This window comes from Xiphophorus hellerii, chromosome 7 (assembly GCF_003331165.1).
Source record: "Xiphophorus hellerii strain 12219 chromosome 7, Xiphophorus_hellerii-4.1, whole genome shotgun sequence".
In the NCBI taxonomy this organism is placed as follows: Eukaryota; Metazoa; Chordata; class Actinopteri; order Cyprinodontiformes; family Poeciliidae; genus Xiphophorus; species Xiphophorus hellerii.
In genome coordinates, this window is record NC_045678.1 from 27,319,477 (window position 1) to 27,344,663 (window position 25,187).

A 25,187-nucleotide genomic window follows, 5' to 3' on the forward strand; every position below is an offset into this window, starting at 1 on the left:
GCGTAATACTGTTTTAATTTCTGAAGAAAAATTGTTACACATCTTTCATCTGACCAAAAGCAACTGTATATTTCAGACATCCCTGGTCCTCCCGAAGGCCCTGTGGAGATCAGTGACATTGATTCTGATGCTTGTTCCCTGTCTTGGAACAAACCTCTGGAGGATGGCGGCAGTAATATCACAAACTATGTTATTGAAAAATGTGATGTGGCCAGAGGCGATTGGGTGACAGCCCTTTCCTCCTGCGCAAAAACCAGTTGTAGATTGGGAAAACTTATTCCTGGAAAAGAATATGCATTCCGCATCCGCGCTGAAAACCGTTATGGTGTGTCAGACTCCCTTCAATCAGAAAGAATGGTTGCAAAGTTCCCTTTTGGTAAGTGTGGGTAAAATATGTCCAAGACTGAAGCCTGGTTGGCCTTGGATGCTAATTAATAGAAATTCAATAGCAAACAAAGTGTATTTATTTCAAATTATGAAATTTTCTTTTTCACTAGATGTTCCAAGTGAGCCCCTAAATTGTCATGTCAACAAGACCAACAAGGATTGTATGTTCATTAGCTGGGATAAACCGGAGAGTGATGGGGGCAGTCCCATCACAGGGTATTACATTGAGCGCAAGGAGAGAAACAGTCTTCTGTGGGTGAAAGCCAATGACACTGTGGTCCGCACAACTGAATACCCCTGTGCCGGTCTTATTGAAGGCTTGGAGTATACTTTCAGAGTATCAGCCATTAACCGTGCTGGTCAGGGCAAACCAAGCAAGAAAACCGACTTTGTAACAGCAAGAACACCTGTTGGTAAGTTGAAAGCCAATGCCTATATCCAAAAGGGTTTTTTTTTTTCCAGCTAGATTTCTGCTATCACCCATTTCTATGCTTGTCTTATAGACACTCCTGGTAAACCTGAAGTTTTGGATGTAACCAAAAACTCTGTCACTTTGGTTTGGGCCCGTCCTAAAAATGATGGAGGAAGCAAGATCATAGGTTATTATGTTGAGGCTATGCGGGTTCCAGGAGACACTTGGATACGTTGCAACACCAGCAGTCAGAATGTTCCCAGGGAGGAGTATACAGTGACAGGACTTGAAAGAGACCTTCAGTACCAGTTCAGAGTTATTGCTAAAACTGCAGTGAACATGAGCAAGCCTTCAGAACCAACAGATCCAATCCTGGTCTGTGCTGAGAATGGTAAGACATAATTCCTCAACACAGTCACAAAGACGTTAAAAAATAGTGGTGAAAAAACTATTGTATTTGATTTTTACTGAAAGTCTTTGGCCAGTTAAAATGTTTGATTATTGATGTTTTATTCAATACACAGTTCCTCCAAGGATTGAACTTAATGCCAAGATGCAAAAAGTTTTAACAGTTAAAGCTGGAGCCACAATCTTGCTGGAAGCAGATGTGTTTGGTAAGCCTGTGCCCAGAGTCACTTGGAAGAGAGGTGATGATACTCTGAAGTCAGGTGAAGGCCAGGTCATTACACAGCAAAGACAACATTTCCAATTAGAAATACCGGCTGCCACCAAAGAACACACAGGAACCTACACTGTGTTGGCTGAGAATGCAAGTGGCTCAAAGACTGCAGAAATCCAGGTCAATGTACTAGGTAAGGATTTACATTTTTAAATGTAAGAATTGAAACTCATCCAAACCTGAATTCACATTTATTCTACATACTGCTTTTCTGTTTTTTATCAGATGTGCCTGGGCCCCCTGCAAGTGCCACATATACAGAGGTGTTAGCCTCCAGTATCAAGTTGACATGGCAGCCTCCTTTGAAAGATGGTGGTGGCTCTGTCAATAACTACATTTTGGACAAGCGTGAAACCAGCAGAACTAACTGGGCACAGGTGTCAACAAAAATAAAGGGTGACATATTAGAATTTAATGTGGAAAAACTAATTGAAGGTCATGAATACCAGTTCCGAATTCGTGCTGAAAACGCATGGGGAGTTGGAGACCCATTTATCACAAACCCAATCATCGCTAAAAACCCTTTCAGTAAGTCATCATATGCTTCTGTTCAAATTCATACTGTACTTTAAACTTGTCATTAGCGCTGCTGTTTAAATCCAACATGCAACTGTGTGTTATGTGTTACCTCACGAGCTGGGTTCAGATTTAGCAACAATTAAAAAAAATTGAGACATGATTGTAGTTTCTAATGAAAGATGTTTACTTGCGCACCACTTTCAGCTGTCCCCGGTCCTTGTGAAGCCCCTGTAATCACCAATGTGACCAAAGACAAAATGACTGTGAGCTGGAAGGAGCCTGTCGATGATGGAAAGTCTACCATTCTGGGCTACATAGTGGAAAAGAAAGAGACCAAGGAGATGAAGTGGACCAAGATTAATAAAAAACCCCTAACAGAAAGGTCTCTTGAAGTAACAGGTTTAACAGAGGGAATTGAGTATGAGTTCCGAGTCATTGCTGTCAACATGGCTGGGCTGGGAAAACCCAGTGAACCCTCTGAAGGCACCACTGCACAGGATCCTATTAGTAAGTTTCAAACACCTATACACATAATAAAACTGACTATTTTTTGTTATCCCAAAAATCAAATTTCTGCATGCTGTCTGAAGTTAATCACTGTGGTTATCTCCAGCTCCTCCTGGACCTGTTATAAACCCAACTGTGACAGATACCACCAACAGCACAATCAGTCTCACTTGGACTGTACCAGCTAACAATGGTGGAAGCCCCATTATTGGTTACTTAGTGGAATGCAAGAGAACCAACACAACAGACTGGATCCGCTGCAATGTCCCCAGGAACCTACAGGACACTAACTATGTCATTCAGAACTTAATTGACAAAGCAGAGTACCAGTGTCGCATCACTGCTGTCAATAAAGTAGGCTTCAGTGAGCCAGCTGAAATCCCAGGCAAACATGTTGCCAAGGATATCATAGGTATGCTTTGCATTATTTTTCTGTACAAAAAATTCACATCCATTCAATAAATTAGGATACTACTGAAAAGCCCAATCATTTCATAAACTTTATCATTAAGTAACACACATTATTAATTAAACACAGATTGATGTTTGAAAGCCTGTATTTCTATTAATTATGATGATTTTCCATGTACAGGAAATGAAAACATGACATTTAGAATTAGAATATTACATGTACGTTAGACCAGATATGAAGTAATTTGTATACCAGTTCACCAAGCCCTTGTAAATATCTACCATTTTAAGCTAATAGAATTTTAATCAAACCAAATAGAAACTAGTAAGCAAATAAACTATTATGTTTTGTCTTGAAAATAAAATAAAATGTTGAAATCTGATTTCCAATACTGTCAATGACAAATACACCTTTTGTATTTTCATTTAGTTGCTCCTGAGGCAGAGCTAAGTGCTGACCTGAAAGAGCTCCTTGAACTTAATGCTGGCAGCAATATGAAGTTGTATGCAACCATCAAGGGTCGTCCCACTCCCAAGGTCACATGGGCAAAGATGAACACCAACATTAAGGGCCGTCAGGGCATTGTCATCAAATCTACCAACTTTGACACCATGGTCATGGTGGAGAAAGTCAACAGATATGATGCTGGCAAATACATTCTGTCTCTGGACAGCTTGGCTGGCATGAAGATGTATACCATTGTTGTCAAAGTTCTTGGTTAGTACTGGAATTACTGTCATACTGAACATCCATCCATTTATTTGTCAATCTGCTTACATCCACACACCAATCAATCCATCCTGGCACCCACCCATCAATCCATACATACAGTACAGACCAAAAGTTTGGACACACCTTCTAATTCAATGGATTTTCTTTCTTTTCATGACTATTTATAAGGCAAGAAATCCCACTTATTAACCTGACAGGGCTCACCTATGAAGTGAAAACCATTTCAGGTGACGACCTCTTGAAGCTCATCAAGAAAATGCAGAGTGTGTGCAAAGCAGTAATCACAGCAAAAGGTTGCTACTTTAAAGAAACTAGAATATAAGGGGTATTTTCAGTTGTTTTACACTTTTTTGTTTAGTGCATATTTCCACATGTGTTATTCATAGTTTTGATGCCTTCAGTGTGAAGCTACAATGTCAATAGTCATGAAAATAAAGGAAACTCATTGAATTAAAAGGTGTGTCCAAACTTTTGGTCTGTACTGTACATATATCCATACATATACTCTATAAACACCATAAATATAATGTGCTTGATCATTTCAAATTTAAGGTCTTATTTTAAAAGTATTGTTCACCTTCCAGATACACCTGGTCCACCAGTAAACCTGATGGTGAAAGCGACATCCAAAGACAGTGCAGACATCCTCTGGGATGCTCCTCTGATTGATGGGGGTTTTGAAGTCACCCACTACATAGTAGAAAAACGTGACACTGAAAGAAAGGCCTGGTCTGTTGTCTCAAACAACTGCACCAAGACTTCTTTTGAGGTTCCAGACCTAGACGCTGGGCGGTCCTACTTCTTTAGAGTGTCAGCAGTCAACAAGCTTGGTACTGGAGAATCTTGTGAAACAGCCGATTCTGTCAGAGCAACAGGTGGGTTAAACATTAATTGATGTATTTTTTAGTTTTATTAAAAGAAAATGTTCACTGTTTCATTTATTCACTTTCAGAGGAGCCTGGGCCTGTCATGGACTTCAAAACCTTGCTGGTGACCAAAGACTCGTGCACTCTAAGCTGGAAGAAACCCCTCACTGATGGAGGCAGTCGCATTATCTGCTACGTGCTAGAGGTTCTCAATGGTGAAGACAAATACAAGGAACTTATGAGGTCCAAGAACATGCAGTATAGTGCCAAGGACCTTGTGGAGGGTAGAGAGTACAAGTATCAGGTCAAAGCTGTAAATGATTCAGGAGAAAGCTCTGCTAAGGAGCTGACTGTGATTGCTAAGGACCAAATTAGTAAGTGCACACATTTATAAAACTTTCCTGTAAAGGAATTTTGGAACTTGAGTGTTCAAAAAGAGATTTTAAAATTCTTGTTTTTTTTTATCTGAAGTTCTTCCAAGCTGTGACTTAAGAGAGTTGCCCAACATGTGCTACATTGCCAAAGAGGGCAGCACCGTTCGTTTAAAGATTCCAATTGTTGGGAAACCTACACCCAAGGTCACCTGGAAAAAGGGAGATGATGAAGATTTGACAGATACTGGCAGGGTTTGTGCTGAGTCATCTCCAGTCAACACCACCCTCCTAATCAGGGACTGTCAGAGAACTGATGCTTCCAAGTACACCATCACCTTAAGAAACAGTGCTGGCACCAAAGAATCCACCATCTTCATCAGGTAAGTCACAACACTGTTTAGAGATTTAAGTAATAATAAATCATTGGCAATACATAAATAAAGGTTAAAATGTTTTTGTCTTTGCTGTTTTAGGGTGGTAGGCAAACCCGGCATCCCTGGTGGACCAATAAAATTCAAGGATGTTACTGCTGATGGTGCTACACTAAAGTGGGGTGTTCCTAAGGATGATGGTGGCTCTGAAATCACAAACTACATCCTGGAAAAAAGGGACTCCATCACCAACATGTGGGTGAATATTTCATCCTCTGTGGAGACAAATACAATGAGGGTGACAGGTCTCCATGAGGGCACAGAATATATCTTCAGAGTCAGTGCAGAGAACAAATATGGTGTTGGGGAGGGACTGAAGTCTGATCCTGTTGTTGCAAAACATCCATTTAGTAAGTCCTTTTTCTCTATAAAAAATAATTATTGAATCCAATATTTTACTTAAGCTAACTGTATAACACTGTCCTGTACTGTTTTGTTTCACAGATGTACCTGATGCACCTCCTCCTCCTCAAATCATGAGTATGCGGCATGATTCTGCATATCTTGCCTGGTCTGACCCCAGAAAGACGGGAGGGTCTCCTATTACAGGTGCAGTCTGCTTAAGATTTAATCAGCGCCATTTTTAACAGTTTGATTATTTTATCAATACGTTATCTGAAAATTAAGTATTTTTATTAATGTAAGGTGATCTTACACTGAATTTTGTTCCCAACCTTTGATGAAATGTTCAGGATACCATGTTGAATTTAAGGAGAGGAACAGTATGTTGTGGAAAAGGGCCAGTCCGTCTGCCTTAAAGATGAAGGAACACAAAGTCACTGGACTAACTGAAGGCTTGGAGTATGAGTTCAGAGTAATGGCCATTAACTTGGCTGGAATTGGCAGACCGAGTGCTCCAACTGATCCACAGGTAGCCCTAGATCCCATCGGTAAGTTTACAAGAGATGAAGTAGCACCAACATTATAAACCCTGAGCATATTTATACCCAATCATGGATTGTTGCTTTACCCCATGTCAACAGATGCACCTGGTAAACCGGATGTAATCAGCATTACTAGAACCAGTGTGACCCTCCAGTGGACTGAACCTCAATTTGATGGCGGCCACAGATTGACAGGATACATTGTAGAGAAGCGTGATTTGCCTTCCAAGATCTGGGTGAAAGCCAACAATGTGAATGTTGTGGAACCTGCATTTACTGTTGCTGATCTACAAGAGGGCTGCAAATATGAGTTCAGGATCAGGGCAAAGAATGCTGCAGGTGCCCTCAGCCCACCCTCTGAGCAGACAGATACCATTATGTGTACAGATGAATATGGTGAGACAAAAATTAATAACTACTCTGAACACTTTTGTAAGTCAGTATGACAATAAGATGCAGATTAGGGCATGATAGGTTAAATGTATCTCATTTTTTCCAACAGCTGCACCAACCATTATCATTGATGCTCAAGTAAAGGAAGGTCTGACTGTCAGGGCAGGTGATACGATTGTTGTGACTGCAACAAGCATTTTAGGAAAACCTGCACCAACCTCATTCTGGTCAAAGGGAGGAAAATACTTCAAACCCTCTGACCTAGTTCAAATTGAAACCACTCCAACATCATCCACTTTATCTGTAAAATATGCTAGCAGAAAGGACTCTGGAGAATATATCATCACAGCCACCAATCCCTTTGGTGTAAACGAGGAAACTGTCAAGGTCAAAGTTCTGGATGTTCCTAGTGCTCCTGGACCCATTGAATGTAGTGGTGTATCCTCTGAAAAGGTGATTCTTACTTGGACAGCCCCTACAGCGGATGGAGGCTCTCCTATCAAATATTACACCCTGGAAAAGAGGGAAACTAGCCGTCTGCTCTGGACAGTCCTGGAAGAGAACGTCATTGACTGTCACTATGTGGCCAACAAACTCATTCAGGGCAATGAATATTTCTTCAGAGTCTCTGCTGTGAACCAGTATGGAGCTAGTGAGCCATCTCATTCTGAAGCTGTCAAGATGGTTGACAGATTTGGTATGTACAATTAGTTTCTTTATTCAGGTTGTAATCTTTTATCTGCTGTTCATCTATATGTATAACTGTCTATATATATTATTGCATTTCAAATTAAATAACATTGCATTATTGCTTTGTTTTTTATTCTCTTCTTTTTAGGTCCCCCTGGTCCGCCATCTAAACCTGAAGTTGAGAAAGTTGATGGACATTCAGTAACTTTGACTTGGAGAAGACCTGCTGAAGATGGAGGAAGTGACATTATTGGCTATAGTATTGAGAAAAAAGAAAAGAAAGCGATGCGCTGGGTTAGGGCATCCAAGAAAACCATTGCTGAGCTCAGTTTTGAAGTCACTGGACTCACTGAGGATGTTGAATATGAGTTCCGTGTTCTTGCTGAGAACAGAGCTGGTTTTGGAGAGCCAAGTGAGCCATCTATGCCTGTCAAAACAATAGTTGCTGCCTGTAAGTAAAAACAACTTAGAGTATTTTCATGACTAGAAAAAAAATGTTTATATATATTTGTAGTTCTTGCTGATTTTTTTGTTAACAAATTGTAACCTCTGTCTTTCTGCCAGATGTTCCAGGACCTCCTGTCAATCCAAGAGTAACAGACACAACCAAAACTACTGCTACACTGAACTGGGGGAAACCTCTGGATAATGGTGGGCTTGAAGTCATTGGATATGTAATTGAGCACAGAAAAGAGGGAACAGAAGAATGGATTAAGGATACCCCTTCGTCACCACTCAGAATCACAGAGTTTGTTGTCCCTGGCTTGGAAACTGGTGCCAAGTACCATTTCAGGATTAGTGCTGTAAATGCCAAAGGAGCTGGTGAACCTGGTGAAACCCAGGAATTGGTTCAAATTGTAGAACATGCTGCCGAGCCTGATTTAGAGTTGGATATTGAGCTGAGGAGAACCCTTGTTGTTAGAGCTGGTTGCTCCGTCCGTCTCTTTGTGCCAATCAAAGGTAGACCTGCTCCCAAAGTCACTTGGAGTAAAGAGGGTGGCCCTGTTCCACGTGCAGTCATTGATAGCACTGAATCTTTCACGATGCTACTTATTCCTGAGAGTTCAAGGGTTGATGCTGGCAAATATGAGATTACCCTTGAAAACTCTGCTGGAAAGAAAAGTGCTGACATTCATGTGAGAGTTTTGGATTCACCTGGACCTCCTCTTAACCTCAAACCAGTAAAGATAGACAAAGAAAGTATTACACTTCAGTGGGATATTCCTTTAATTGACGGAGGAGCCAAAATCACAAATTACATAATTGAGAAAAGAGAATCAACACGCAAGGCTTTTGCTACTGCAATTACAAAGTGCCCCACAACATCAGTCAGAATTGGTGACTTAGGGGAAGGCTGTGAGTACTACTTCAGAGTGTCTGCTGAGAATGAGTTTGGCATTGGAGAGGCAGTTGAAACTACTGATCCAATTCGTGCATCTCAAACACCTACGCCTCCAGAAAGCATTATTCCCACTGACATAACAAAGAACTCTGTGAGCCTGGCATGGACCAAACCCAAACATGATGGTGGAAGCAGAATTTCAGGATATGTTCTAGAAGCCAAGAAGAAGGGAACAGACCAGTGGGCGCATGTTACAACAGTGAAGACCATGGACTTCACAGTGAAGAACCTTAATGAAAATGAGGAATATATTTTCCATGTCATGGCTGTCAATCAATCTGGCAGAAGTGCTCCACGTGAGAGCAAGCCCATTATTGTCAAAGATTCTACATCACTTCCTGAGTTTGACTTACGTGGTGTATGTCAGAAGACTGTTATTGCCAAAGCAGGGGATGACATTAAGGTTGAAATTCCAGTTATGGGGCGTCCTAGACCAACAATTTCTTGGCAGAAAGATGGAGCAGCCCTAAAACTCACCCAAAGAATCAATGTAGAAACTACTGCAGCTACTGTTATTATCAGCATCAGTGAATGCACTAGAGCTGACAGTGGTGTTTACACCATGACAGCCAAGAACATTGTTGGATCTGTGACAGAGAACATAATCATCAAAGTGCATGATATACCTGGGCCACCAAAAGGACCAGTGAAGATTGTGGAAATATCACGCACCTATTGTATCTTTTCTTGGGATGCTCCTGAGAATGATGGAGGAATTCCAATTAATAACTATGTGGTTGAAATTAGAGACACCACTTCCCAAACATGGACTGAACTTTCATCTACTGTTATTCGCACAGTATTTAAAGCTATTCGACTAACCACTGGATCAGAGTACCAGTTTAGAATAAAAGCTAAAAATAGATATGGTGTTGGACCTCCCATCACCTCAGAGGCAGTGGTTGCTGCCTATCCATTCAAAGTACCTGGGCCACCAGGAACTCCCAGTGTAGTTGCGTTCACCAAAGACTCAATAACAATTGGCTGGAATGAACCTGTCTCTGATGGTGGAAATGAAGTTATTGGTTATCATGTTGAGAGGAAGGAAAGAAGTGGCATTATATGGCATAGGATCAGCAATAGTCTTGTGAAAGGCAATGTTTTTAAGTCAACAGGGCTTGAAGACGGAGTTGCCTATGAATTCCGTGTCATGGCTGAAAACATGGCTGGAATTGGTAAACCCAGTAAAGCTTCAGAGCCAATACTAGCCTTGGACCCTGTGGATCCACCAGGTCAGCCTGTGCCAATTTTTGTTAACAAGAACGCCATCACAGTTCAGTGGACAAAGCCTGCCTATGATGGCGGCTTTAAGATCACTGGTTATACAGTAGAAAAAAGAGAATTGCCTGCTGGTCGTTGGACCAGAGCTAACTTTACCAACATTATTGAAACGGCATTCACTGTCAGTGGACTCACTCAGGACATCTCATATGAGTTCCGTGTCATAGCCAGAAACTCAGCAGGAGCTGTGAGCATACCATCCGAACCATCTGACCCAATTACATGTAAAGATAACATAATTGAGCCACGTATTATGGTCGATGCCATCTTTAAGGACACAGTTCTTTTGAAAGCAGGAGAGTCTTTTAAGCTTGAAGCTGATATTGCTGGTCAGCCAATCCCATCTATGGCTTGGACAAAAGATGGAAAGGAAGTTGAGAACACAATGAAACTGGAGGTTAGGTTTACTGAACTGACAACTATTCTGACTAACAAGGACTCTGTTAGATCAGATGGAGGTGAATTTGTGTTGACTGCTACAAATGTTGGTGGATTTGCAAAACATGTCTTTAACGTAAAAGTGCTTGACAGACCTGGACCACCAATTGGCCCTCTGAAAGTGTCTGATGTAACTGCTGACAACTGTGTACTTACGTGGGCTCCACCAGCGGATGATGGTGGTGCCAAAATCGAAGGATATGTAGTTGAGAAACGCGAATCAAGTCGACTGGTTTGGACCAATGTAATTTCAGGTTTGCAAGTTACCCAGCACAAAGTAACTAAGCTACTCAAAGGAAATGAATATATATTCAGAGTAATGGCTGTGAACAAATATGGTTTTGGAGAATCTCTTGAATCAGAACCCACTATTGCAGACAACCCATATGTGAAACCTGACCCCCCAGAAAACCCTGAGGTGACAGCTATTACTAAAGATTCGATGGTTGTCATGTGGCAAGCACCTAAGAATGATGGTGGAACTCCCATCACCAACTACAGTATTGAAAGGAAAGACAGAGCTGGCCTTCGATGGGTTAAATGCAATATAAGAAAAGTTAAGGACCTACAGTTCAAGGCAACTGGGCTTACTACAGGACATGAATATGAATTTAGAATATTTGCTGAGAATGCTGCTGGAGTGAGTATACCAAGTGTGCCCAGTCTATTTTATAGAGCCACTGATGGGCTGTACAAGCCAGGAGCTCCATGTAACCCCAGAATCCTGGACACGACCAAATCCTCAATTACTGTTGCCTGGAACAAACCTGTATATAGTGGTGGCTCTGAAATCACTGGTTACATTGTTGAGAGATGCATCCCATGTGAAAAAGAAGAAGAGGAGGAATGGACCATTGTTACTCCTAAGGAAGGTCTTCTCGCAACTTCATTTACCCTCACTAATCTTAAAGAAAACCAGGAGTATAAGATTAGTATTTCCGCCATGAATAGCGAAGGAGTTGGAGAAGCAGCATTTATTCCTGAAAATCCAAAAGCTGAGGATAGACTCCTTCCTGCTGAGATGGACCTGGATGCTGAGCTCCGCAAAGTAGTCAGTCTACGAGCTTGCTGCACACTTAGACTGTTTGTTCCAATAAGAGGCAGACCAGCTCCTCAAGCTAAGTGGTCTAAAGGTGATGGTGAGCCTTTAGAGAGAGCAACCATTGACAGCACGTCATCATACACATCACTTGTAATTGAAAATGTAAACAGATTTGACAGTGGAAAATATAACCTCACAATTGAAAACAGCTCTGGTTCCAAAACTGTGACAGTTCAGGTAAGGGTTCTTGATACACCAAGTGCGCCACAAAATCTAAAAATTACCTCTGTCACAAACGAAGCTGTCACATTAACATGGGATCCACCAATGAACGACGGAGGAGTCAAAATTAAGAATTATATAGTTGAAAAGCGTGAGTCAACACGGAAAGCATATGCCACAGTTAAAGCCACTTGCCATAGTACTTCCTTTACAGTTGACCAACTTCTGGAAGGCTGCAATTATTATTTTAGAGTTTTAGCTGAAAATGAATATGGCATTGGCTTGCCCATCGAAATGCCTGAATCAGTTAAAGTGTCTGAGAAGCCACAGCCACCTGGTAAAATCACTCTTAAAGATGTCACTAAAAACAGTGTAACTCTATCATGGGAAAAACCAGAACATGATGGTGGCAGCAGAATAGGCTGTTATGTTGTTGAGATTCAGCCTAAGGGTGTGGATAAGTGGACCCAGGCTATGATTGTGAAAGACACAGAAGCTACTATAAGTGGACTAAATGCAGGGGAAGAGTATATGTTCCGTGTAGCAGCAAAGAATGAGAAAGGAACTAGTGATCCTCGTCAAATTGGCGTCCCTGTGATAGTCAAAGATCTCATCATTGCTCCAGTTGCTAAAATGTTGTTCAATACATTTAGTGTGTTGGCAGGAGAAGACTTGACAGTGGAGGTTCCATATGTGGCACGACCCAAAGCAGCTGTTACCTGGGTAAAAGATGGTCAGCCTCTGAAAAGAACTACCAGGGTCAACTTTGGTGCATCAGACACAATGCTGGACCTCAACATTAAAGAGGCAGCTAAAGATGATGTTGGCCAATACACTATTACTCTTGGCAATACTGCTGGAGAAACAAAAGTAAATATTGGTATTGTTGTTCTAGACAAACCTGGCCAGCCCAGAGGGCCAGTTAAGGTAGAGGAAGTTACTTCTGATAGTATAACAATCTCCTGGAATCCACCTGAATATGATGGTGGATGCACCATTAAAAACTATGTCGTGGAGAAAAGGGACACATCCACAACGAACTGGATGGTTGTAACTCACAATCTAGCAAGAACAAAAATTAAGGCAGGCAGACTTAAGACTGGCTCTGAATATCAGTTTAGGATTGTGGCTGAAAACAGATATGGAAAAGGCCCAGCTCTTTCTTCAGAATGTATTGTTGCTCAGTACCCATACAAGCTCCCAGGACCACCGGGAACACCAAACATTGCAGCCTGTTCTAAGGACAGCATGGTTGTAGCCTGGAATGAGCCTGTGAATGATGGTGGAACTACTATCTTAGGCTATCATCTTGAACGTAAAGAGAGAAATAGCATCTTATGGGTCAAACTAAACAAGTCTCTCATTACTGACCAAACATTTAAAACGACAGGTCTAGAACCAGGAATGGAGTATGAATACAGAGTTTATGCAGAAAACATTGTAGGAATAGGCAAAGCAAGCAAAGTGTCTGAAGGGCATATTGCAAGAGATCCTTGTGATCCTCCTGGCACTCCAGAAGCAACAAAGATCACAAAAGACTCCATAACAATTGTTTGGACCAAGCCTGAATATGATGGTGGTGCAAAGGTAACTGGTTATATTGTTGAAAAGAAGGAACTTCCTGAGGGTCGTTGGTTGAAGGCCAATTTCACAAATGTGATTGAGACAGAATATGTTGCAACTGGACTTGTGCAAGATAACCAATATGAGTTTCGGGTTATTGCTAGAAATGCTGCTGGTGTTTTCAGTTTACCCTCATACAGCACTGGCCCTATAACCGCCAGGGATGAGATTGAACCACCACGCATCAGCATTGACCCGGAATATACACAGACTCTTGTGGTTAATTCTGGAGACAACTTCAAAATTGATGCTGATGTTCATGGCAAACCATTGCCCTCCATTCACTGGCTGAAGGGAGAACAGGAGCTTGGCAATACAATTCATAGAGAAATTAAGAACACACCCACTAAAGCTTACATATCTGTAAAGGAATCTAAACTTTCAGATGGAGGACAATACACACTGTTGCTGAAAAATCCTGGAGGAGAAAAGGCTACCCAAGTCAACGTTGTTGTCCTTGATAAACCTGGGGAACCACAAGGACCTCTTATTGTTACAGGCATCGCCAAAGATCATTGCTCTCTTGCTTGGAAACCACCACTTCAGGATGGTGGCAGCAAAATATCTCACTATATTGTTGAGAGAAGAGAGACAAGTCGGCTTGTCTGGACTGTTGTTGATCCAAAAGTAAAGAATGTTTGTCTCAAAGTAAATAAACTTCTTGAAGGAGATGAATATATCTTCAGAGTTCATGCAGTCAACCAGTTTGGAGTGGGTGCACCACTTGAGTCTGCTCCTGTTCTAATTAAAGATCCATTTGTCCTACCTGGAACACCAAAGAATGTAGACGTTTCCAATGTCAAAAAGGATTCGATGGTGCTCAGCTGGGAGGTTCCTTCTGAAGATGGTGGTAGTCCCATTACTGGATACATAATTGAGAAACATGACAAAGAGGGAGTGAGATGGACAAGATGCAATAGGCAAACAGTTACAGATCTGACCTTTAAAGTAACTGGCTTACTGGAAAGCCATATTTATGAATTTAGAGTTGCTGCTGAAAATGCTGTGGGTGTTGGTGAGCCAAGCACCTCAACTGTTTTCTACAAAGCTCTTGATCCCATATTCCGACCAGGCCCACCACAAAATCCCAAGGTCACTGACACAACAAAATCATCAGTACTTTTGTCCTGGGGAAAGCCTGTATGTGATGGAGGCTGTGAGATTCAGGCGTATATTGTTGAGTGTTGCATTGCCACAGAACCAGTGGTGCAACCTGAAGCACCAGATGCATCAGCCTCTGCCACAGATGTACCTGCTGAGAATTGGATAATATGCACACCCCCGACAGGTGTGAAGACAACTAAATTTGAAGTTGGAAATCTGAAGGAAAACCAAACGTACAAGTTTAGAGTGTGTGCTATCAACAAGGTAGGAGTTGGTGAGCATGCTGATCTCTCTGGAGCTGTGGTTGTGCAGGACAGGACAGAAGAGCCAGACCTTGACATTGACCCAGAACTTAGAAAGATTGTGTCCATCAAAGCTGGTGCTTCCCTTAGATTGTTTATCCCCATTAAAGGAAGACCCATTCCTACCATTAAATGGGACAAAGATGAAGAGGCTCTCAAAGAAACTGCTCAGGTTGAAATAACCAGCAGTTATACATCCCTTGTAATTGATAAAATGAGCAGAAATGACAGTGGAAAATATACAGTTACTGCTCAGAACTCCAGTGGTACCAAGTCTGCATTTGTTGTCGTCCGTGTTCTAGATACACCCAGCGCCCCGGTTGCTCTTAAAGTGAAAGAAATTACAAATCAGTCAGTGACACTGGCATGGGAGCCACCTCTTTTAGATGGTGGATCCAAGATTAAGAACTACATTATTGAAAAGAGAGAAAGCACACGTAAAACCTATGCTGCTGTTGTGACAAATTGTCATGCTCTTTCATGTAAGATTGAACCCCTTCAAGAAGGCTGTAGTTACTATTTCAGAGTCCTAGCTGAAAATACTTTTGGTGTTGGCTTGCCTGCAGCAACAGTAGACCCTCTTAAGGTTTCAGAAGTGCCTCAGTCTCCAAAAAGTTTGACTGTTACAGATCAGACAAAAACAAGCATCTCTCTGGCATGGGATAGGCCAGAATATGATGGTGGAAGCAGAGTTCAACAATATCTGCTTGAGGTACAGTTGAAGGGCCAGGACAAATGGTCTGGTGTAAATACATTTAAGACTATGGAGACTACAGTGTCCAATCTGAATCCAGGACAGGAATATCTGTTTAGAGTTACTGCAATCAATGACAAAGGAAAGAGTGACCCAAAAGCCCTTGCTGGTCCAGTGATGACCAAGGATCTGGTATTTGAGCCGGATATCCGGCCTGCATTCAGCAGCTACAGTGTTCATGTTGGCAAAGACATGAATGTTGATATTCCCATCTTTGGTCGCCCTAAGCCAACAATTGCATGGACGAAGGATGGAGCCCCATTGAAGTTTACCACCAGAGTAAATATTCACAATACAACTACACATACAACTCTAAGCATTAAGGAGGCGACAAGTGACGATATTGGTATGTATACTATAACTGCCACTAACTCAGCAGGAAAGAAGGAAAGTGCAATCGAAATAATTGTTCTGGACAAACCTGGACCTCCATCTGGTCCAGTGAGGTTTGATGAAATCACAACACAGAGTGTCACAATTTCATGGAACCCACCAAAACATATTGGTGGGTGCCAAATCTCAAACTACATTGTACAAAAAAGAGATACTACCACAACAACATGGGAGAATGTGACCACCAACTGTGCTAGAACAACCATCAAGGTTACTAGACTAAAGACGGGAGCTGAGTACCAGTTTAGGATCATTGCCCAGAATCGCTATGGAAAAAGTCAAGGTCTAGATTCATCAGCTGTAGTGGCTCAATATCCTTACAGAGAGCCAGGCCCACCAGGAACTCCCTTTATTACTTCTCTCTCCAGAGACCACCAAATTGTTGAGTGGCATGAACCTATAATAGATGGAGGAAGTTCTGTTCTTGGATACCATCTTGAAAGAAAGGAGAGGAATAGTATTCTCTGGGTCAAGATCAATAAGACACTTATTCATGAGACTAGTTTCAAGAGTCATCCATTGGAGGAGGGTATAGAATATGAATACAGGGTCTATGCTGAAAATATTGTTGGCATTGGAAGAAGCAGTAAGATTTCAGAGGGTTGTGTTGCTCGGGACCCATGTGATCCCCCTGGCACACCAGAAGCTGTCCATGTGACCAAGGATACAATTGTCATTCAGTGGACTAAACCAGAATATGATGGAGGCAGTAATATTACTGGCTACATTATAGAAAAACGTGATCTGCCAGAAGGCAGGTGGGTAAGGGCAAACTTCACGAATGTGATTGAGACTCAGTTTACTGTTTCTGGTCTCACAGAAAATGCACAGTATGACTTTAGAGTCTTTGCTAAAAATTCAGTTGGAACAGTCAGCAAGCCATCATACAACAGTGGACCTATAACAGCAAGTGACAAGGTCGAGTCTCCTAAATACTCAATTGACCCTGCTTTTACCAAGACTGTTATCGTAAATGCTGGAGAGACATTCCGGTTGGATGCAGATGTCCGTGGCAAGCCACTTCCTTCGGTCCAGTGGTTCAAGGATGAAAAGCCAGTTGAGAATACAATCAGACTAGAGATCAAAAACACAGAAAATCATGGAATGATCATTGTTAAGGACTGTGTTAGAGTTGATGGTGGAATTTACACACTTCTGCTGACAAATGAGGCTGGCAGTGAAACTGTTCCATTTAAGGTTTTGGTAATGGATAGACCTAGTACATGTGAAGGGCCTCTCCATGTCACTGGAGTAGCTGAGGATAGATGCACACTGGCATGGCGGGCACCACTACATGATGGAGGTAATCCTATTACCCATTACATCATTGAGAGGAGAGAGACAAGTCGCCTAGCTTGGACTGTTGTTTCTACTACCTGTAACACCACATGCTACAAAGTTACTAAATTACTAGAGGGCAATGAATATATGTTCCGTGTAATGGCAGTTAACAGCCATGGAATCAGTGAGGCACTGGAATCTGCTGCAGTTACTATGAAGAATCCTTTTGTTCCACCTGGTTCACCTCACATTGAAGACATATTCAACATTACCCATGATGGCATAACAATAACTTGGTCTGCCCCTGAGACTGATGGTGGCACCGAGATTATAGGTTATATAATTGAAAAGAAGGACAGGGCTGGAATCAAGTGGACCAGATGTAACAGACAAAAAATAATTGATTTGTCATATAGAGTTACAGGCCTAACCACAGGTCATGAGTATGAGTTCAGAGTATCTGCTGAGAATATTGTTGGTCCAGGAGAACCAAGCCTTCCTAGTTCATACTACAAAGCATCTGACCCCAAGTACAAACCTGGTGCCCCAGCATATGTCAATGTAATTGACTCTACAAAAACCTCCATCACAGTTTCTTGGGGAAAACCTCTGTCTGATGGTGGTAGTACCATCCAAGGATACATTGTTGAAGTATGCAAAGCTGAAGAGGAAGAATGGAAGATGGTTACACCCCCTACTGGTCTCCGTGTCAACAAATATGAAATTCCTAAACTTACTGAGGGCCAGGAATACAAAATTCAAGTGTGTGCTTTGAACAAAATGGGAGTTGGTGAACCAGTTGTTCTTTCTGGAACGGCAAAGCCAGAGGAAAGGATGGATCCACCACAAATTTATCTTGACTCCGAGCTGAGAAAAGGCATCACTGTAAAAGCTGGTGGATCTGTTAGAATCTATATTCCTTTCAAGGGCAGGCCAACACCTGAGATTAAATGGACAAAGGATGATGGAGACCTTTCTGAAAAAGCTGTGGTTGAGAAAGCTGTGAACTTCACACAGCTCTCTATTGACAGTTCTGACAGACATGACTCAGGAAAATACACCCTAAGCCTGACAAATAGTAGTGGCTCAGTCTCTGAGTTTGTTTCAGTAAAAGTCCTTGACACGCCTGGGGCTCCACAGAACCTTGTGGTTAAAGACATCAAAAAGGATTCTGTTACACTTGTATGGGATGCACCAGCAATTGATGGAGGTTCGAAAATCAAGAACTATGTCATTGATAAGCGAGAATCAACAAGGAAGGCTTACGCAAATGTGTCCACAAAATGCACCAAGACCACATTTAAAGTTGACAATTTAATTGAAGGAGCTATGTACTACTTCAGAGTCATGGCTGAGAATGATTATGGAATTGGTCTGTGTGTAGAGACAAAAACTGCTTCAAAAGCCTCTGAAGTGCCACTGCCTGTTGGAAAAGTGTTTCTTACAGATGTCACAAAAACCAGTGCTACACTGGCCTGGGAGAAACCTGAACATGACGGTGGCAGTAGGATTGGTGGTTACCTGATTGAGATGCAGCCTAAGGGCACAGATAAGTGGGGAGTTGCAGGAAACCCAAAGACTTGTGAAGGAACTGTTACAGGTCTGACGGCAGGCATAGAATACTTATTCCGGATCATTGCTTACAATGAGAAAGGAAAGAGTGAGCCAAAGGCACTTGCTGCACCAGTGATTGCAAATGACATGACCATAGAACCAAGCATCAAGATGCAATTTAATACCTACAATGTGTTAGCTGGAAAAGATCTTAAACTGGAATTCCCTGTACTTGGAAGGCCCAAACCTAAAATCAGCTGGGCAAAGGATGGTCAGGCTTTAAAGGTGACCTCTAGAGTTAATGTTTTTAACACTCCATTAACAACTGGAATTCAGATTACGGAGGCATGTAAGGAAGACTTTGGCAAATATTCTATTACTGCAACAAGCACTGTCAGCACCATCACAGAAGATGTGACTATTATTATCCTCGACAAGCCTGGCCCACCGAAAGGTCCAGTTAAAGTGGTGGAAGTAAGCAACACTTTTGTCCATCTATCTTGGGAGCCCCCAGCGTACACTGGTGGTTGTCAAGTTAAGAACTACATAGTAGAAAAGAGAGATACCACAACCACAACATGGCAGCCAGTTGTTACACAGCTGGCTAGAACAGCTTTTAAGGTGACAAAGCTGAAAACTGGAGCAGAATATCAGTTTAGAATTATAGCAGAAAACAGATATGGAAAGAGTGCATCTCTAGACTCCAAGACCATTGTAGTGCAGTATCCTTACAAACCACCTGGGCCTCCTGGTACACCATATGTTAAATATGCAACTAAGGAAATGATGATCATTGAATGGAATGAGCCAGTTACTGATGGTGGGAGTGCAGTGATTGGTTACCATCTTGAAAGTAAAGAGAGAAGCAGCATCCTCTGGAACAAACTAAACAAAACTCGAATTACAGATACTCAATTCAAGATCTGCAATCTTGAAGAAGGCATTGGTTATGAATTCAGAGTTTATGCTGAAAATATTGTTGGCATTGGACGATGCAGTAAAGTATCTGAGTCCTTTGTTGCTCGTGACCCATGTGATCCTCCTGGTGCTCCAGAAGCTGTATATATTACTAAAAGTCAAATTAAAATTCAGTGGACCAAACCTCAGTATGATGGTGGTAGTAAAATAAATGGATACATTGTAGAAAGAAAAGACCTCTCCTCCCCTGATGGTCGCTGGGTAAGATCCAACTTTACTAATATAATTGAGACAGAGTACACAGTGACTGGTCTGACAGAGAGTGAGCAATATGAATTTAGAGTTATTGCAAGAAATGCTGCTGGAGTCTTCAGTGGGCCATCAGATAGCTCTGGACCTATCACTGCCACAGATGACATTGAAGCACCAAGGGCCTCAATGGACCCCAAATACAAGGATATAATTGTTGTTTGTGCTGGGGAGAGTTTGCTTTTCGATGCAGACATTTATGGAACTCCACAACCTGAGGTTGTGTGGCTTAAAGAGGGCAAAGAAATGGAGAAAGCCTTGCGCATTGAAGTTAAAACTACACACAAATGTGCAGCTATGACCATAAAGGATGTTACCAAACTAGATAGTGGCCACTATGACCTTGTTCTCAAAAACATTGGTGGTACAAAAACCTTCCCCATCACTGTTAAAGTTCTCGACAAACCAGGTCCACCAATTGGTCCCATTAAAGTGTCTGAAATCATGGCTGATAGGTGCATCCTTGCCTGGTCTGAACCAGCTCTGGATGGTGGAGCTAGCATCAGTCACTATGTTTTAGAGAAGAGAGAAACCAGCAGGTTGTCTTGGACTGTAGTTGCACCAGATGTAAAAAGCCTGTACCATAAAGTAAAAAATTTGCTTTCAGGAAATGAGTACATTTTCAGAGTCAGGGCAGTGAACAAATATGGGGCTGGTGATTGCCTTCAGAGTGAACCTATTATTGCACGCAATCCTTACAAGCCACCAAGTGCTCCTGGAACTCCTGAAGCAAGTCAAATCACGAGGGACTCCATGGTTCTGTCTTGGACAGCTCCAGAAAACACAGGTGGAGTTGACATCCAAGCTTACCATCTTGAAAAGCGTGACAAAGATAGTGTGAGGTGGACAAAATGCAACAGGCAAAAGTTGACAGAAACAAACTTCAAGGTCACAGGTCTTATGCCAGACCACTTTTATGAGTTCCGTGTTGCTGCTGAAAATGAGACTGGAATAGGAGACCTCAGTGAATTATCCCTTTTCTATAGAGCATGTGATGCTACAACACCACCTGGACCTCCACGCCACGCTAAGGTGACAGATTACACAAAGTCTTCTGTGTCCCTCTCATGGGGTAAACCTGACTTTGATGGTGGAGCCTACATCAAGGGATACATTGTTGAAATGAGGGAGTATACACCACAACCAGAATTAACTGAAGAAGCAGAAGTAGCACCAGCAGTACAAGCACCAGTTGAAAAAGAATGGACCATGTGTACTCCACCAACAGGTATTCAGGTCACTAAACTCACTATCACAGACCTGAAGGATGGTGGAGAGTATCAGTTCCGTGTTTGTGCCATTAACTCAGAAGGAGTTGGGGAAGCAGCCAATTTCCATGGCACAGTATTAACTTCTGACAGAGCAGATCCACCAGAGATGGAGTTGGATGCAGACCTCAGAAAGGTGGTGTCTGTACGGGCTGGTGGAACTCTGCGCTTGTTTGTCCCTATTAGAGGGAGACCTGAACCTTCTGTGAAATGGGAGAAACTTGAGAGCACTTTAACAGAGCATGCTGCAATTGACACTACTACTTCATACACCATGCTTGTCATTGACAATGTTAACCGCTTTGACAGTGGGAAATATTCTTTAACACTGGAGAACAGCAGTGGTACAAAATCTGCAGTTATTTCAGTAAGAATTTTGGATACACCAAGTGCACCACAAAACTTCACTGTTAAGGAGCTCAAGAAAGATTCAGTAACTCTTGCCTGGGACACACCACTCAATGATGGTGGTGCAAAAATTACAAACTATATTGTAGAGAAAAGGGAATCTGTGAGAAAGGCCTATACTACTATCACAAGCAATTGTACTGCCAACTCATTTAAAATTGAAGACCTCCCTGAAGGTGGAATATTCTATTTTAGAGTATGTGCTGTCAATGCATATGGTCAGGGACAGGCAGTTGAAACTAAAGAAACCAAAGTGTCTGAAGTGCCTCAACCACCAAACAAGGTAACTCTTGTGGATGTAACAAAAACCAGTGCATCACTGGCCTGGGAGAAGCCTGCTCATGATGGTGGCAGCAAAGTAATGTGCTACAATGTAGAATTCAAACCTAAGAGTGGTGACAAGTGGGGCACAGCATGTACAGTCAAAGTACCAGAAGCAACTGTTCCTAATCTGAATCCCAATGAAGCATATCTCTTCAGAGTTGTTGCAGTAAATGAGAAGGGAAAGAGTGAGCCAAAAGATCTTGGATTGCCAGTGGTGGCAAAAGATGTTGCAATAGAACCATCCATAAATTTACTGTTTACAACATATAGCGTCAAGGTTGGGGATGATCTAACTCTTGAAGTGCCTGTGAGAGGCAGACCAAAACCTGTTGTATCATGGAAAAAGGATAGCCTTCCTTTGAAACAAACATCATCAATAACAATCATAAATACAGCAACGTCATCTAAAATTATTATTAAAGGAGCTAACAGAGAACATGTTGGCAAGTATGAGATCACCTTGGCTAACACTGCTGGAACAGTAACAGCTAGTATTGGAGTTGTTGTCCTGGACAAACCCGGTCCACCTAAAGGAATTAAGGTGGATGCTGTGACTTCAGACAGCATTACACTGTCTTGGTCCCCACCAGAATATGACGGTGGCTGCTCCATCAGCAACTATATTGTGGAGAAGAGAGATACAAACACACAGGAGTGGCAAATAGTGGCAAGTAATGTTGCCAGAACATCTTTCAAAGCTGGCCGCCTTACACATGGAGCAGAGTACCAGTTCCGCATATATGCAGTTAACCGTTACGGAAAGAGTAGTTCCCTTGATTCTCCAGGAATTACTGCTCAATATAACTTCAAACAACCTGGACCTCCATCAACGCCTATTGTCAAACTGGCTACTAAGTCATATATGTTGGTGACCTGGAATGAGCCAGTCAGTGATGGTGGTAGTCCTGTTCTGGGCTATCATTTAGAAAGGAAGGAGCGTTCTAGCATTCTTTGGACAAAGATGAACAGAGGAATGATCAAAGACACAGAATACAAAGTCACTGGCGTTGAAGAGGGAATGCTCTATGAATATCGTGCCTATGCAGAAAATATTGCTGGCATTGGTAAATGCAGCAAGGCATGTGAACCTGTTGCAGCAAGAGATCCATGTGATCCTCCAGGCACACCTGTGGTTACTGCTATTACAAGAACATCTGTCTCATTATCTTGGGATAAACCAGAGTATGATGGCGGATCCAAGGTTTCTGGCTACATTATTGAGAGGAGAGACCTTCCTGAGGGTAGATGGACCAGGTGCAACTTCACCAATGTGCCAGAGACTTACTATGATGCTACAGGCCTTACAGAGAACAGCCAGTATGATTTCCGTGTCATTGCAAAGAATGCTGCTGGACAGTTCAGTATCTCATCATTCAATACAGGCCCAATTACTGTCAAGGATGATGTAGATCCACCACGCATCATGATGGATGTCAAGTTTAGAGAGACTGTGTTTGTGAAAGCAGGAGAAACACTGAAGATTAATGCTGACCTTGCTGGACGTCCTGCCCCTGTCATCTGCTGGACAAAGGATGGCAACGAGATTGAGCTGAGAGCCAGAATTCAGATTATTTCAACAGATACAAGCACCTGTGTTGTTATAAAGGACTGTGTCAAAAGAGATTCTGGACAGTATGTCCTAACTCTCCAGAATATTGGGGGAACAGTTACTATGCCAATTAATTGTGTGATAATCGATAAACCAGGGCCCCCGGCAGGCCCTCTCCAGATCACTGGTCTTACAGCTGAAGACTGCACTCTGTCATGGGGTCCTTCTCAGGAAACTGGTGGTGCTAAAATCACACATTATGTTGTTGAGAAGCGTGAGACCAGTCGTTTGGCATGGACATTGGTAAAGGGCGATGTCACAAAGACCTACTTTAAAGTGACAGGTCTGCTTAAGGGTAATGAATATATCTTTAGAGTTCTAGCTGTTAACAAGCATGGCATTGGGGAGGCTCTGGAGAGTGAAGTTATAAAAATTACAGATCCATACACAATTCCAACTGCTCCCGCAGGTGTTGATGTCACTGACATAACTGGAGATTCAATGACCCTTACATGGTGTAAGCCAGCCAATGATGGAGGTAGTCCCATTGCTGGATATGTAATTGAACGTCGTGAGAAGACAGGCATGCGCTGGGTCCGTGTGAACAGAGATCTAGTTAAAGAGGTTACCATGGTGGTGACAAAACTTCGCAGGGGTTGTGAGTATGACTTCAGAGTCTATGCTGAAAATGCAGGTGGCCTGAGTCCTGCCAGTGAACCATCTGCAACATTCAGAGCACTAGATCCCCTGATTGTTCCTTGTCGTCCAACCAAGCCAAAAATTATAAATTCCACCAAAGACACTGTGTCTATCCTCTGGAGGCCACCAACAAATGATGGTGGTGCTCCCATCTTAGGATATAGTGTAGAATACAGAGAATTTATTCGCAAACCAGAGCCAGACATTGAGGATGAAGAGGAATATGAGGAGGAAGAAGTACCTGAGTCACCTGAAGAACTAGCCAGATGGGTTGAAGCAATACCTCTTACCAAAAGCTTGGAGTTCACAGTCACTGGATTAAAGACAGACGTAGAGTATGAATTCTGTGTAAAGGCAATAAATAAAGTGGGCAGCAGTGTGCGTAGCCCATACTCAGATCCAGGTGCAGCAGCAGACAGAACAGCAGAGCCATCATTTGATGTTGATATTGAGATGCGCAAGGTTCTCATTGTAAAACATGGTACGTCATTCACTCTTAGTGCACCATTCAAAGGAAAACCAGCACCAACAGTTCAATGGAGCAAAGAAGGTGTTGATCTAACAGTAAGAGGAACCATTGAAGCAACAGAATCCAGCACGTCGCTGACTATTGAGAAGTCAACTAGGAATGACTCTGGAGAGTACTGTGTCACAATTGAATCACCATTGGGTAAAGCAACTTTGCCCATGGTAGTGAAAGTGCTTGACTCTCCTGGACCTCCAATCAATGTCAAAGTTTCATCTGTGACTAGAGATTCTGCAACACTGATGTGGGAGGCTCCAGAAAATGATGGTGGAGATGCAGTAAAAGCCTACCATGTTGAGAAACGTGAGGCAAGTAAGAAGGCCTGGGTGTCTGTGACGAGCAATTGTCATTCTTTGACCTATAAAGTGGAAGACTTGCAGGAGGGTGCTGTCTATTACTTCAGAATTATAGCAGAAAATGAGAATGGAGTGGGTACACCTCAAGAGGCGAAGGGAGGAACAAAGATTACAGGTATACTAGGACTGAATAATCAATGATAGTTGT

At 42.3% G+C, this 25,187-nt stretch overlaps 2 protein-coding genes across 16 annotated transcripts in view; one reads left to right on the forward strand and one right to left on the reverse strand.

Annotated features, from left to right (window-relative positions):
* LOC116723461 (heat shock 70 kDa protein 12A-like) overlaps nucleotides 1-25,187 on the reverse strand; it is a 276,564-nt gene that overhangs the window by 145,538 nt on the left and 105,839 nt on the right. The window lies entirely within an intron of this gene.
* The window catches only part of ttn.1 (titin, tandem duplicate 1), a 156,910-nt gene that overhangs the window by 104,871 nt on the left and 26,852 nt on the right, over nucleotides 1-25,187 (forward strand). For all 15 annotated transcript variants that reach the window (XM_032568335.1, XM_032568338.1, XM_032568340.1 and 12 more), the window contains 18 exons: nucleotides 77-376; nucleotides 498-800; nucleotides 891-1,190; nucleotides 1,324-1,611; nucleotides 1,704-2,006; nucleotides 2,202-2,504; nucleotides 2,611-2,916; nucleotides 3,346-3,633; nucleotides 4,233-4,523; nucleotides 4,601-4,888; nucleotides 4,986-5,268; nucleotides 5,362-5,669; nucleotides 5,764-5,868; nucleotides 6,012-6,209; nucleotides 6,303-6,599; nucleotides 6,706-7,293; nucleotides 7,435-7,737; nucleotides 7,851-25,154. In XM_032568335.1, the coding sequence (XP_032424226.1) occupies nucleotides 77-376; nucleotides 498-800; nucleotides 891-1,190; nucleotides 1,324-1,611; nucleotides 1,704-2,006; nucleotides 2,202-2,504; nucleotides 2,611-2,916; nucleotides 3,346-3,633; nucleotides 4,233-4,523; nucleotides 4,601-4,888; nucleotides 4,986-5,268; nucleotides 5,362-5,669; nucleotides 5,764-5,868; nucleotides 6,012-6,209; nucleotides 6,303-6,599; nucleotides 6,706-7,293; nucleotides 7,435-7,737; nucleotides 7,851-25,154 (22,356 nt within the window). The remainder of the gene's footprint in view (nucleotides 1-76; nucleotides 377-497; nucleotides 801-890; nucleotides 1,191-1,323; nucleotides 1,612-1,703; nucleotides 2,007-2,201; nucleotides 2,505-2,610; nucleotides 2,917-3,345; nucleotides 3,634-4,232; nucleotides 4,524-4,600; nucleotides 4,889-4,985; nucleotides 5,269-5,361; nucleotides 5,670-5,763; nucleotides 5,869-6,011; nucleotides 6,210-6,302; nucleotides 6,600-6,705; nucleotides 7,294-7,434; nucleotides 7,738-7,850; nucleotides 25,155-25,187) is intronic.